Below are 16,107 nucleotides of genomic sequence, written 5' to 3' on the forward strand. Positions count from 1 at the left end.
ATTTCCATACTGTAATCTGTTAAAATAATCAGAAAGTCAATTTATAAAAATCACTGTGGATATGGACTTTTGCTCAGAGATAGATTGGTCGTGATTTCCGTTTTACCCTATTTCACCGCCTTGCCGCTCTCATCCCTCAGTCCTAGGCAGAAAAAGATGGGGAAGGGTGGGCAAGCAGAGCTTGACTTAGTCCCTTTCTTGGCAAGTCCCGCCAGTGCCTATTTCTTTTTTTTTTTTTTTTAACAGCATTTTAACTTGGTTAAATAATAAATTACAAACGCCCAAGAGCAGAAATCTTTCATCCACGACAGGAGCAACGTTTACATAAGTGCAATTGTGTAACTGTCATCTGTCTGTGCCCAGCCGCGCGGCAGGCGCACGGCCTTGCAGCCACTCGCGTGGAACTCCGTCTCTAGGAGGACAGGGGCGTGTGACGCAGTCGCAGTTGCCTAGGGCCTTGTTCGGATTCACAGCTGACTCCCGGGGACACTAACCGGGCGCGGAACCGGCCTGGCCTCCGTTTTCCCACTTCTGAAGAGAAGAAGCTATGCTGTCTTGTTTCTTGTTCTTTTCCAAGCATATCAGCACTTCGCTGGGGGCCCTGAGCAGCGCGCGCTGTGGCTTCGCTTTCCCGCCGCGCTGGGCCACCCGGAGCCCCTGGGTGCCCCGGCCCGCCGCGCCGCGCCGCCCGCTGGCCGCAGCCGCCTCCAAGGGCACCACCGGGTCCTGCGCCCCCTCCCGGGTACGCCAGAACTTCCACCCGGACTCCGAGGCCGCCATCAACCGCCAGATCAACCTCGAGCTCTCTGCGTCCTACGTGTACTTGTCCATGGCCTATTACTTCTCCCGGGATGACGTGGCCTTGAACAACTTCGCGAGGTATTTCCTTCGCCAGTCCCGGGAGGAGACCCAGCACGCAGAGAAGCTGATGAGGCTGCAGAACCAGCGGGGAGGCAGGATCTGCCTGCAGGACATCAAGAAACCCGACCGGGACAACTGGGAAAGCGGTCTGAAGGCCATGGAGTGGGCTCTGCTCTTGGAAAAGAGTGTGAACCAGTCGTTGCTGGAATTGCACACTCTGGCTTCAGACAAAGGTGACCCCCATTTGTGCGACTTCCTGGAAACCCACTATCTAAATGAGCAAGTGAAGTCTATCAAAGAACTAGGTGACCACGTGCACAACTTGATTAAGATGGGGGCCCCAGCCTGTGGCTTGGCAGAGTACCTTTTTGACAAACATACCCTTGGAAATGAAAATCAGAACTAAGCCACACGCTGACTTCGCCATCACCCACGGGCTGCCAGTACTCAGAGTCAGCTATCTTCTTTCTGGCCCTTAAAATGCACTTTCCACCTTTATATTTCTCTGTTATACTGTTCCCCCAATAAAGTGATTTACAGAGAAAATGAATTTAACCCATGTTAACAAGGGCTTTTTGCCCAGCAATTTTCCCAGCTGGAAAGGTAGCAGAAGATACTATGATATACAAAAGATGGCAAAAAAGCTATTGAAAGCAGATGTAAACTAACTTTCTCCAGTTTCCAACTATATTCCAGACCACAAACCCTCACTAAAAGTCCATGATTTTTCAACTCAACAAGTGCCTGTTATTTTCAAGACTCTATGCTAAAGCTAAAGTGGAAAAATGTGTAAGATAAATATACAAATAGCCATAACAAGATGAAGCATACATATATTAATAGTACTGTCACAATCAGACATGCAAAATTCGGTGACAACTTACTCTTTTCCAAAGTATGTTCCAAAAAGTAGTAATGTCTGGAGATCTGTTTTTAAAAAGATTTTGTGATCAAATAAATTCAAGACGAGCTACATAAGTCACAGCGTATATTAATTAGTATTTTAAGGGCTCTGGGAAGGTTTGCAATTAAAAAAAAATTTGTTGTTGTTTAGCTCAATGTTTTACAAAGACATCCAATCTCAGCTAGTTGTCTATATTTTTATGTTAATATATTCAGATCTGTTTGGTTTTAGACTATGCACTTTTTTTTTTTTTTTTTTTTTGTATTTTTCTGAAGCTGGAAACGGGGAGAGACAGTCAGACAGACTCCCGCATGCGCCCGACCGGGATCCACCCACCAGGGGCGACGCTCTGCCCACCAGGGGGCGATGCTCTGCCCCTCCGGGGCGTCGCTCTGCCGCGACCAGAGCCACTCTAGCGCCTGGGGCAGAGGCCAAGGAGCCATCCCCAGCGCCCCGGCCATCTTTGCTCCAATGGAGCCTTGGCTGCAGGAGGGGAAGAGAGAGACAGAGAGGAAGGAGGGGGTGGGGGTGGAGAAGCAAATGGGCGCTTCTCCTGTGTGCCCTGGCCGGGAATCGAACCCGGGTCCCCCACACGCCAGGCCGACGCTCTACCGCTGAGCCAACCGGCCAGGGCCTAAACTATGCACTTTATCACTGAATTATACAACCTCCTTTTTTACATACCGAAAACAGTAACTATACTGCAGAAAACACTCTTCTCTGGCCTTTAAAATGGGGAGGAAAAAAACATCATAGGCTAGAAAAGTCAAGAAGGGATCCAGAATGATGGAGGCATCAGCTGGGCAGATGTTTTCTTGAGTGAATGGGAGAAGGGGCCATGATAAAATGAGTGGGAGAATATTCAATCAGGAGGCCAGACTAGACTAAGAGCACTGGATGGATGTCTGGGAAAGACAGGTTGGAGTGGAGCATGGATGTGAGAGTATGGGTTAGCCTTAACTTACTGAGCAATGGCAGGGAATTGAAGTGTTCTCAACAGAAGCATGCTGTGCTAAGAGCTGAGCAAATGGAAGTTTGGTTGTACACAATAAAAACCTGTGAACAACCTAAATGTCTGTGTTAGTTTGGGTCCACCATAAAACAGATGTCAACATAGGATATGAGTACAAGAAATGTATTAGGGAAAACAGAAAAGCCCTTGAGAGAAAATGGGGAAAAGAGCTAGAAGAAGCAGGTAAGAGTCTTCAGAATCCAGGAAAGCCTGATCCTGAGAGAAGGAAGAAAGGAAACGTTGTACATAGGGCTAATGAAAGTTCTGCAAGTCTGCAAGGCTACATGGGAGACCTCTAGCCAAAGGTGCTCAATAGAGGAATCCTAGGTCTCCAAGAAATGGGTCTGCCTAAGCACATTTCCAGTGCTCAGTTATTGACTGGGAATGATTCCGAGGAAGTGCAACTTTGCAACAAACTATTGTATGAGACAAATTGATTTTAGAGCAGCTAAGGTCCTTGGCAAATTGTGCTCCTTGTAGTCCAAGATCTGAGAGACTCATTCACATGACTGCACAAACTCAGCAAATGGTTTAGAATAGATTGAAATACTATATATGGAACACTCTGCAGCTATTAAATTGATTTCATCAAATGCATAACAATGTGGGCAGAAATTTACAATTCAGTGATGAGAAAGTGTAAAGTTCTATGATTACTTCTACATTCTCAGTGAAATAGAATTTTCAACTGACAATAAGAGGGGAAGTCTTAGAAGACTTGAGATGAGAATGTATAAAATAATTATCTAGGAAAATGGCTGTTAAATGTTTTTGACAGTGACACAGAATAAGAAATATTACTATTCAGGATGCGAATACATGAAAACACACACACACACACACACACACCGGGAATTTCAGGAAACAATGCCCTTACTTCACTTTCACTTCAATTCAGTTCTGTTTTACTAACAAAGGGTGGGTTGTGACTCGCTAAGTGATTTTATGACACCCTAACAGGTTGTAAACTATAGTTCAAAAAACACTCATCTAAAAGAATTAAAGAGGAAATTTTCTGAAGAGCTATAATAGGATTCCATGCAACAAACAAAGCCAACTTAAGGAATGTGTAGTAAGAGTGATCAGCATAATTAAAAGCAAATTATTTTTCAGTCTCGCTTCCTTCAGATTCCTGCTCAAGCGACATTTTAGACAGACTTTACTGATTATCCAATCTAATTAGTCACCACATTTCCCATCACTCTCTATCCTCTTACTTGCTTTGGTTTTTTCTATAGCACTTACCACCACCTGACACCTTATTTTTTTTAATAAACTTTTTAAAATGTGTATTTGTATTTTACTGTGTTTAGAGAGAGAAAGGGAGAGAGCAGGAGAGATACAAGAACATCTGTTCCTGTATGTCCCCTGACCAGGTATCAAACCGGCAATCTCTGTGCCTCGAGGCAATGCTCTAACCAACTGAGCTATCCAGACAGGACACCTTCTTTTATTTGTTTATACTTTCTTCTTTCCCCAGAACTTTAGCTCTGTGGGAGAGGGAGTTTGTTTTGCTCGTTGCTGTCTCCACAGCTCTAAAGCAGTACTTATTTTTTAGTGAGTTCTCAATGAATGTAAGTGAATGAGTGAGTGTGAATGAGTGTGAGTGACTGAGAGAGCAAGAGAGTGAGTGAGTAAAGATATTGAGTGAAGATATTCAGAAGCCAGTTGAAAGTGCTGGTGTGTATCTCTCAAAAAGTTAGTATCAGATAAGTGAATCGGGTAGTTATCCATATAGAGATGTTAAGTAAAACTGTGGAGAGGTTGTACTAATAAAGAAGAAAGAAGAGAGGCAGAGAGGGGTCCAAATACAGAAACATGAAATATGGAAGCTGTATATTAGGGAAGATTAGATAAAGAACCTTTGACAGGATACAAAAAAAAGAATATAAAAACAGCAAGACCAATGAAACAACGCTGGTCTTACAAGCCACGAGAGGAGAGTTTCCATGAAATGCTGAAGAACGTAGTGAGGTTATGGTTGAAAGGCCCTCAGAGTTGGAGTCAGGAAGTCATTGGTGATTTCAAAATAGTGGCTTTAGGAGTGGTGGTGCTAGGAGGCCAAATTCATAGGGCGAAGGTAAATAAGATGGAAAATACAGAATTCTCTTTTGAAAGTGTTTCTTTGTTAAATAATTGAAGGTGCAAAAGGGTTGAGGGTGAGTGTGAGTGGTGGCAGGGCGAGGAGAGAAGATGTACAAGAGGGATTTGAGAAGTAATAGAAAGACACCCTGCAGGGGGGTGGAGCATGAGATGAAGAGCACAGGAATGACCAGGAAGGATACGTCCTCCAAACCTGCAAGGACATTAAGATGGGAAGAGGGCAAACTGAAGGTGCTCAACATTGGCTGAGCCCAAATTTCTGAACAAAGTAGCAGATGAGATCCCCTACTGAGCTATGGCTACCTCTATGTACACATATTTCAATTAATTTTATTTATCAGATAGTAAATATAAGTTATTTTACAGACAGGATATAATCTTTACTCTCTCTAGTATATATTTAAAACAAAGACTGGAGCTTTCACAAATTAAGGATCATGCACCTAGAGTTGAACCAAGTGGAGGCTAGATTTCTTAACAAAAACCTGGTATTCAGAAAGAAACAGCCCCAAAGCCCTAAATATCATGACCGATCTTATGACTGTACTCTTGAACACAAACACCCAGTAATGTCAAGATCCAAGGCCTCAGATTTGCAGAAAAATATAGCATATTTCTTTCCCCACTACCAGCCCTTGAAAATCATCATCCTTCATATTTAACTGTTTATCAGGTTTTGAACAGAGTTCATTTAAATGGGGGGTGAAGGGAGGTAGAGAAGGTGGAGGAGGAGGAAGAGGACGAAAAGCAGGAAGGGAGGAAGGGAAAGAGAGAGAGAGAGAATTTCTTATTAAAGGCAAAGAAGGTTCACTTGACATTTTAAAAATCAAAATTTACCTTCAAGCTTTCCACTCTCTACAGCACTGTAACAAAGAGGTGAACGGTACACATGTGGGCAAAAGGGAGCAACGCAGGCTGCTCAGGAGACATACTTCATCCACTCGGAGAGAGATATTCAGGAAGCAGACAACTAGAAAACATGCACAATTGCTAACCAGAACTGACAAGGGCAGTATCTATGCCTACTACAGACTGCTAAACATAAACTGTCAGGCAGCACTCAGTTTATGAAATCAGAAAGGGGCAGAGGCTTTGGTATACATTGTTAGATTTCCTAAGCTTTATATTTCTATTGTGAATGATTATGACACTTAATTGGTATATTTGCTTTGAATGAATATATGAACAAATGATGTGTATGTGCACACACGTGTGCACACGCATACTCACACTCTGAGGGTCAGATGGAATTCTAATGCCTAACAAGAAGAGGCACTGCCAGGCAGAACCTGGGAACAACCCATAGACAGACACTAGGAATTGGGCTCCTTCCAAGCAACCTGGCCAATTTCCCAGTACAGATGGTGGCCAGACAGTGTCCTGAGAGATACCTAATGCTTTTGGACATACCTTAGTCTCTCGCTAACCCCCTGAGCACTATATTTTCATAGACTGGATTATCAAAAAGAATTTCCAGTACCATAAAAGGCTGTTAGACTAATAAAATGTTATTGCATGACCTATACAAAGATCCTAGACAGTGTGGTCCAGTCATTAAGAAAATTCTTAGGTGATAATAGCTATTCTACCACATACCAACTGCATGATTTTAGGAAAATTTAAACTCTCAGAGACTAATTTTCTTCTGCTGCTGTAATAATAACTTACCTCAAAGTTTATTGGGGGATTACACGAGCTAAAGCACAAAAGTTCAGCCCATTGTCTAGAATATAGGAAATGCTCAATATTAGTTGCTTAAACTTGCATTTTAAAAGGGGGGAAATTATGTGAGTCTGTTTGTAAATATGTTTGCATATGCAAAGACTACCTCTGGGAGGACAATATCAATTGCCCTCAATGAAAGGAACCTGCTACCTGGGAAAGAAGCACTAGTAAGGCTTTTTCTCATTTTTTTAATTAATTATTTTGGGAGTGACACTGATTAACATAATTATATAGGTTTCAGCTGCCCAATTCTAGAACACATCTCTGTACACCATATTGTGTGTTCACAAGACTTTCTTTCATTATATAGTGTAAGGTATTTTTCCCCGCCGAGAAGAAAGGAAGGGGCCTGGAGCCGCAAAGTGTGAAATAACAAAAAGGCTTTATTCAGTACAGAGCGTGCATCCCGCCCGGCAAGGTTCCCTGACCCCGAGGTAAGATGGAGGCCAGGGAAGTTGCACGGATTAAACCACGTGGGAGATATTTAAAGGGGTCCCTCTAGGGAAGTTGAGCTAACATGACATGGTGAAATCCCACTGGCTGGTAGATGGTCGCTTTTTTCCTAACGGTTCCTGTGAAGCTTCTTTTGGTGCGCTTGGTTGTGGGCGGTCCTAGCTAAAGTTCGCGGTCTGAGTTCCCCACGTGACCATCCCCCATTATCCACCGACCTTACATATAGCATTTCCTATCTCGTGAAAATGTCAACTACTTGAAATCATTACTTTTTGAAAATTCATAAAATTTAAATATGTATAAGCAAATAAATGGGAGCTGCTATAAATTTACTCACTTCTAAGCAGTACACATATGCTGTATTTTTCTATGTGTTCCCGCATTAAATTAAGAAGTAATACAAGTACAAAGTTAGAAGAGGACTCAGATTTCTCTTCTTTTTATCTAGCCTAAGACATTTCCCATACTTGCTTGCTTTGCTCTCTCCTTAGGCATTGGTTGAATATACAGACAGTCCTTACCTCACATGGTTTTAATTTGCATGAATTTCAATTACTAAAGTTTAGTTAAATAATAACAGTCCCTCAACAACATGGTTTAAATTTCAACTACTATGGTATAATTACTGTGAGTAAATTATATAAATATAAACAAAGTTTGCTGCTAGCCTTTTAATCCACAAATCACTATATAAATAGCAGACGGACAATACAACCACTTCTTTCAAAGTCTGTCCATGATTAATCATTGTGAATCTGTTATTCAGTTTTTCTCCAGACAGGTGTGTTGTCTTCTTATCTCTTGGTGATAAACCCAGGAAACATTTTATAACATTGAATAATCCGAAGAGAGAATTGGCCAAAAGATGAAAATGTTAACGAAAAGTGAAAAGCAATACTGCTGGGAATGAAATTGTATATTATTAGAATTTACTGACCTAAGTGAGCCACAATGATGAAAAGGATAAAGATATCCCAGAGAAGTGACACCTGCAAAAATTTCACATTAATGGAATTCTTGGAGATATTTCACAACATTGAAACCGTAAAAGATAAAATTTTGGAAGTGAATATAAATTTTGAAATGAGTATGACAATTCACAAAGACAAAAAAAATGCTGACTCCATATATTATAAGGAGAAAAAGGCAAGCACAGATCCAATTATGCTTGAATTTTTTTCAAAAAAATATAAAAACTTTAATTCTCAATGGTTCTAGTGTTTTAATTACTGTACTAAAAATATTAGTTTTATTATTTTTTTACCTTCATAGTAAAAGAGTATTCAATATTTTGACCGAAAAATAAGGCCAAACAAAAATCATAATTTTTCCCAATGATTATTAAGATTACTTTGCATGATTTTAGCTTGCAACGTCATTTTTACAGCTCTGCACTACTCTGCAAAACAGGAAGTGTCTGTATATTCACTAAAGTAGAAAACAGATTTGTCTGTTAAGAATATCATTCTAAAGATTAATTTTATGATCTTTGACAGGCATTTCCTCCACTTAAATAAACATCTTTGAATTATAATAGGTAGTAATACAGGAAAAATTTATTGTGAATGCAAAAGAACTAGAATTAGGAACAGTGTTACTGTTTAAAGTTTAATAATAGGAAGTATAATAACATTGAACTATACAATTTATAATGTATCTTTACGTACATTAACTTATTTCTCATAACAATCCCATAATGTAGGTCTTATTTTCATCTCACTGATGAAGAAATTGAGACTCATCAGTGATACTAGTAGCCAGTGGTTAAGCCAGACTTAGACACTGAGATTTCAATTTCAGGTTCTGGAAATTTTTATTATATCATTTTGCCTTCCTAGGAAAGGATTAAAGACCAAATCCATGCAGAGTTCTTCATCTGATGAATTATCTACAGTGTACTTCTTTCCCACCAGTGAATGTACACTTCATGCTTAATTTTAAAGAATAAATGATCTATTAATCCAATTAAAGTCATTAATGTAATGTGATGATGTCACACTCTTAATTATAACTTGCATTATCAGTCTCATAAATTGGCCCTAACAATGTCACATATGTCAACTGTAGCTGAGTTCAATTTCTTGATTTTTAATATTTTATTGCCAATTTAGAGCTATTCCACTGGATTATATGGTCATCTGAAAAAAATGATTTTCCACTAATTGAGAAGGATCCACACTTAAGGTCCTTTATTTTCTTCTGTATTGACATGAGTTCAGGAGAGCCTACCCATCAACAAACCAAAAAAAAATGTTTGATAGACTTGTTTCAAACATTTTGTTTACATAAAAATACAAAATATGAGGAATAACTTAACAGTTTTAGGATGGACTATGTTATTTCTGGCTACTCTGCATTTTGAAAGAAAGTAAACAAGAGCAAGATAATGGGAACTATACCTGGGTGAATTCAATGTCACAAACCTGAAGGAATTTTAATGACAACAAACTTCTGGTTGGCAGCACGCTACTTCCATCTATAACTAATTCACACAGACTGCATCCAAAGGAAAGGGTCATTAGGAAGAAGTAAGGTGCTATGTGAACAAACCTAGAGGAAGAAACTCTTGGGTGGAAATCAGTGAAATGTAATGATTTAGTAAGGAAGGAGATATATTCATTGTGCAACACAGTGAAACTGGTCAAGCGTAGATACAAAATGATGATTAAAATAAATGAGAACTTGAAAGAAGAGTTAGTGGGACTAAAAAAAGAATTAGAATAGTTGGGGGGTGCAGTCAGAAACCTAATAATTATGTTTAACATTTCTCTTTCCCTCCCTCAACTTCCATGTCCAAACTGTCACCAATGTCTGTTGGTTTTTTACCTCCAGCATATTTCTTGATAGTGTTTATTCTCTGCATCTCCACCTAGGACAAACCACCATGATCTCTCTCCCCAACCTCTGTTATCATCTTCTAAGTTGTCTTCCTGTATCCACTCTGTCCCAGTCAGCTGTCCAAGAGGATAGTGATTTTTACAAAACAGATATCTGATCCTGTTACCCACAATCAGACTTTTCTCTGTTGTTGCATTGCAATGGAATAAACACAAAATTATTCAATTTGGCATAAGAGGTCCAGAATGATCCGCCTCTGCTACCACTATAACATCATGGCCCACCTCTCCACTGGTTGCCCTGGCATTATTTTACTCTCTAGATTCACCATGCACCCTCCTGCTGCTTTGTTCCACCTGCTTGGAAAGTGCTTCATCACTTCTTCAGCTACTTATCTTCTACTTAATCTTTAATTCAGCAACTGCTACTTACACTGGGAAGAGATCTTCTGTTTGCCCCTCCCTAACCACTCTCCACTCTTCACCACCTTTCTCCATTCTTCAAGACACTAACTAGAAGAGACATATTAATGGGCTTACATGCCTGTGGTTTTATCAAAGTATTTATTCTCCCACCATACACCTTCCAATGTCATTGCAAGTTAGCAGCATCCTCCAAGGACTTAATGCCTCCTGTGAGGAAAGAAGCTTCCTTCACTAATCCCTTTTCTTTCCAGGTTCTAGTAACTTCCCCAACCTCTTGCTGCCATTAGGCCTGGGATAGAAATGCCCAACCCTTGCTTACTCTCCCACCACATCTTCGTAAAAAGCTGATTTATTACACTTTTTTCTAATTATTCTATTTGACTACGCCCATGTTTCTTCTCAGAAACCTATGATCTTGTCCCTGATTCTTTCTTCAAGATGATCTCCTGATGCCTGTGCCCTCATCCTAACCTCTACAGTTTACAGTCTTGACTACCACATATTAGATAATTACATCCCTGAGTGTACCTATATCACATTTAGAACTTCTACCTTAACGTTCACTTGCCCCAATACCTGCCCCCCAAATTCATACGTTTCCTCTGCCATGAACCTTTGACATCCTCAACCTAAACCCTTGGGTTTGTGTCTGGGTAATCATTTGTGCTCCCTTGGCACTCTGTCTATAGCATAGCTTTTATCACTCTGGCTGCCTCTTTATTCTACAAGGTACTGTTTATTTTCTAGTCCCCAATGCCTAATAAACTATATGGCATATAATAGCTATTCAATAAATGAATCAAACTACAAAGCTGTATGTATAGTCTAGCTAAAGTAGTTCAGAGCCTTAACGTAATACACTAAGGCACAGTATATTACGAAACAATTTTTTTTTTTTTTGCCAAACACAGCATCTGAATAATAGCCAAAATACAGTAATAAGTTTACAAAATGAGATAACCTCCTTCATCAACCACTTAGGTCACAGGAAGCAGAGGGACAGCTGTCAGAGGGAAGGGGGACGAGGGGACGATATCAGAGAAGGTGAAGGGATTAGTGAAATTATATATATATATAACACATAGATACAGATAACAGGACAGCAAATCCCAAAGGGAAGGGGGGAGGGAAACAAAGGGGGGGGGTAATGGGGGACAAGGGGGTGGGGTGAAGGAGGTATATTGAGTGGGACACTTGAATCCATGTTAACACAATAAATTAAAATTAATAAAAATGTAAAAAAAATAAAATCTTTAAGTTTACTTCTCAATACTCCTTTACTGAGAATTTTATCCTATGTTGTCAAAGAAAAGCAAGCATATTGAAAAGTAAAGATAACCCAGAAAATTGGGTCAAAGGTTTTGCAGGGTTTCACCAGGTAAAGCAATATGAATTTTTCATAGTATGTTACTCCTATAACACTTGTTTGTTGTATTGCTGCACATTTAAACCACTTGTTTAAATGCTTTTATAAAAGTTATTTTTTTCTTTTCCTGGGCGGCTATCTCTTTCTTTCTTCTCCCCCAATTCAACCACATTATTCCTCACCCGGTTTTATAAAGTATGTTATGGTACGCTGCCTAGATTTCCTTCCTCCTTTCAGGACTAATGTGCTTATCCCTCCAGCTGCTGGGAATGTTGACAGTTGATGACTCCCAGCTGAATCCTCCCTTGTAAGGACTATGCTCAGCCTCAGAGAGCTGCAGCTACAACCTCACACCCACTTCTCGGAAGCAGTCCTCATCCAATGACTAGTCAATGTAAAGAGTTGAGTGGATGGGGTGCAAAACAGAGAGGGGAGAGCACAAACACCCTCTGGCTCCAGTTTGGAATGACTGCAGGAACATTCCAGTTCCAGGGGTCCCCATATGATCACCTGAGCTACTGTTGTGATGGTTTCACAGCCCAGCCACTCCCTCAGCTTAATCTATTTTCCTGTAAGGGTTGATTTTAGGAGCACTCCCCCATAAACTTCCTGCATGCCCATCTTTACCTCACGGTCTGCCTTCCAGGGAACCGCACTCTGAGAGCCCTCAGGAAGGATCTCGTGTAGATGTTGGGCAGATAAAATGTATTATGCTCACTTTGTTAAAGATAACACGAGGAGGCCGTCGCCCAGGTGATATTAATGTGTGTTGGGGTGGGCTAAAGGCAGGCAGAATCCTTGTAGCCTGGGGCTTGGTTTTGGGATTAAGCCTTTCCTACCCTTTTTGATGTGGGGTGGTACAATCCAATCATGCCTCAGAAAGTGACTTTGTATTAGAGACTTCCCTATTTTGTATATTGGATTAAGGGTTTTGAATCTACACTATAAAATAGGGGTAGAACGGGAGCTTGCCCTCTTGGTTCCTGAGATTTTCAGCAGAGGAGAGAGTAGAGCCAGCAGCGGGAGGAGGCCACGTAGAGGAGGCCAGGAAAAGCAGCCAAGATGGCGGAGTGCTGAGTGAGATGCCAGTTTGTGTAGAGTTTGTATCTGGGATAAGGAAGGAGATGGGGAACTGAGGAGAATAAGGCTGGTGAGCTAGAAACCTTTGATTCTAGGAAACTCGGATAAGTCAGTAGCTTTGTGAGCACTGAATGTGAATGGGTTTTGGAGCCCAGTGTGTATTTTTACTTGCCCGCCGAATGCAAGCTAGGATTAAAGACTATGGCCCATCAGCTTTTGGCTCCATTGTTTCTTTGCCGACTGTCCGAATCCAATGGGAACCTTCATGTGAATGGCCACGATGGTGGCTTCTGGCTTTACAGTAGATAAACTAATATGAATTCTTTTATGACTATTTGGTCCTAGGCAAACATATAAAGACATATACATGTGCATATGTATTATAAATATATCTGATTTTTCTCATTTTAAAATGAGTTCTTATTATAAACTCTTTAACTTTCCTATTCTACACTACATAGTATAAATTTCGCTATGTAGTATGTATAGCTTCATAGCTTTAGTTCATTCTTTGAGCAGCTGAGTAATAATCAGGATGCAGGCACATCATAATGTATTTAAGCATTCACCTTTTAAAGGTTGTTGGTCAAATAAGTTTGTAAATATAATATATATGTTTGCTCGCTTGTGACTTATATTGGGTGTGGGGGACAGGCTATAAGCAGGCCAGGTCGTTGTAGCCTAAGGTTTGGTTTTAGGACTAAGCTTTTCCCCACACCCTTGAATGGTTGTATGATCTGGGTGGTGCACTCTCATGAGGAATCCAATTATGCCTTGGATAAGTGACTTTGTATCAGAGACTTCCTTGTTTGTATATTGGATTAAGGGATTTTGGTTTTCTACACTATAAAGTGGGACAGACCAGGAGCTGGCTCACCCAGTTCCTGCTATCACGATTGCAGGGGCTTCCCTGATCCCTTGCCCTTAATGGGAAGAGCTGGTTTTCTGCTTTTCCCTTGTCTTCTTTTGTGGTTTGCCTGTCTTGGTGAGACACCAATAAATAGGATGGCCCCCCCATCCTCTGACTCCGCCATTTCTTTATCGTCTGCCAGAATCCAATGGGAACCTGCATGTGAATGGCCACGATGGCAGCTCCTGGCCTTAAAAAGGTCATTCATTTTGTTTACAGTACTCTTTTGTTTTTATTTTGGCTTCCATGAACAATACTGAAGTAAATATTACCAAGCACCAAGGCCTGGTACTTCTACTTCTGTATAATAGGTTTCAAAGTTGGAATTATTCCAAAGGTTCAAAAATGTATTATGCTCACTTTGTTAAAGATGACGCTGCCCACGTGGAGGCCGTTGCCCAGGTGATATTAATGTGTGTTGGGGGCAGGCTGTGGGCAGGCAGAATCCTTGTAGCCTGGGGCTTGGTTTTAGGACTAAGCCGTTTCCACCCTTTTTGATGTGGGGTGGTACAATCCAATCATGCCTCAGAGAAGTGACTTTGTATTAGAGACTTCCCTGTTTTGTGTATTGGATTAAGGGTTATGAATCTACACTATAAAGTGGGGGCAGAACGGGAGCTTGCTCTCTTGGTACCTGAGATTATCATTAGAGGAGAGAGCAAAGAGGAGAGCAGAAAGAGGCCATGTGGCCAGGAAAAGCAGCCAAGATGGTGGAGTGTTGAGTGAGAGGCCAGTTAGTGCAGAGTTTGTGTAGAGAGAAGGAAGGAGATGGGGAACAGAGGTGAATAAGTCTGGTGAGCTAGAAATCTTTGATTCTAGGAAACTCAGATAAGTCAGTAGCTTTTTGAGCACTGAATGTGAGTGGGTTTTGGAGCCCAGTGTGTATTTTTTACTTGCCTGCCAGGTGCAAGCTAGGATTAGACTATGGCCCACTAGTATTTGGCTCCGTTGTTTCTTTACCGACTGTCCGAATCCAATGCGAACCTGCATGGGCCAGGCGGCTGTGATGGCAGCCCTGGCTACTGGCTTTACAATTGCCATATTTATTTCTAAAATTCTATAAACTTCGCAGTTGGACCATTAATGGAGAGAATAATTTATGAATGAAGTGATTCTATATATCACGTTGATAACATTTCTTTCTTGTCCTTTGACATTTTTTATAAACTTTCTTTTCCAGGATGAAAATATACAAAAGTTTTCAAAAACACTCTTTTTAACAACTCATGGTCTGGTAGAAGTAGAGATAACAAAAATGAAAAATATCCCTTTAAAAACAAAAGTGCTACTTTCAATTGTAGAGTAAGTTTAGATTTCTTATAAGCTAGTGTTAAAATGAAGTTAGAAGTTATTATTAGTCTACTTGATTTTCTCTAAAACCATATTTTTAATTCAGACTTTCTTTTTTTTTTTTTTTTTTTTTTTTTTTTTTTCATTTTTCTGAAGCTGGAAACAGGGAGAGACAGTCAGACAGACTCCCGCATGCGCCCGACCGGGATCCACCCGGCACGCCCACCATGGGGCGGCGCTCTGCCCACCAGGGGGCGATGCTCTGCCCATCCTGGGCGTCGCCATATTGCGACCAGAGCCACTCTAGCGCCTGGGGCAGAGGCCGAGGAGCCATCCCCAGCGCCCGGGTCATCTTTGCTCCAATGGAGCCTTGGCTGCGGGAGGGGAAGAGAGAGACAGAGAGGAAAGCGCGGCGGAGGGGTGGAGAAGCAAATGGGCGCTTCTCCTGTGTGCCCTGGCCGGGAATCGAACCCGGGTCCTCCGCACGCTAGGCCGACGCTCTACCGCTGAGCCAACCGGCCAGGGCTTAATTCAGACTTTCTTAAAAGCAATAAAATGCATCCAGCCTATTTGTCCTCCAAGATTTGTTATAAGAAATTCTCAACATTGGACAAAGGTCAGAAATTGCTATAGAAAGAAAGCCAGAGATTTCTCAGAATCTTGGAAATAAGTGTCGGTTTTTGAAAACAGAAAGCAATGGTGTTCAATTCAGGAAACAATATACATTACCATTTCAAATTTTAAATGCAGTCAAGTGCAAGATTAACTAGGCGTTACCAACCCTGATTTTAAAAGCAAACCATTATAATCATTTAAAAAACATAATAAATCTTCAATTCTTAAGTGCATCTCTGATGACTCAAAATAAAATTTACATCACACACAGTTCAGCTATTATGTCATTTGAAAATTTGTTGGGACTTGCAAAGGAAAGAGTTTTCCTCTTTGTTTTAGCTAAATTAGAAGTTAATGAACTGAGTGCTCCAGTGTAGCATTAACATAAATAAATACAAATCTATGACAAAGAGAGTTAATCAAATTGAGTTGAACAATATATTTTCCCAAGTACATTTTGCACAAAATTACAGGCCGAGGAATAATTGCTTTTATGCACGAGCACTTGGCATTTTCAACTTAAAA

The 16,107-nt window shown here is 40.8% G+C and overlaps 1 protein-coding gene and 1 pseudogene across 1 annotated transcript; both read left to right on the forward strand.

The window, feature by feature from the left end:
• The first annotated feature begins 547 nt into the window (after nucleotides 1–547).
• FTMT (ferritin mitochondrial) lies at nucleotides 548–1,267 on the forward strand. Its single transcript, XM_066379920.1, has one exon. It carries the CDS (start codon nucleotides 548–550, stop codon nucleotides 1,265–1,267), a length of 720 nt encoding a protein of 239 aa, XP_066236017.1.
• Nucleotides 1,268–4,683: 3,416 nt separating this feature from the next.
• Nucleotides 4,684–16,107, forward strand: part of LOC136404289 (transmembrane protein 126A pseudogene) — a 39,448-nt pseudogene continuing 28,024 nt past the window's right edge.

The sequence above is a fragment of the Saccopteryx leptura genome, chromosome 4 (genome assembly GCF_036850995.1).
Source record: "Saccopteryx leptura isolate mSacLep1 chromosome 4, mSacLep1_pri_phased_curated, whole genome shotgun sequence".
Classification (NCBI taxonomy): domain Eukaryota; kingdom Metazoa; phylum Chordata; class Mammalia; order Chiroptera; family Emballonuridae; genus Saccopteryx; species Saccopteryx leptura.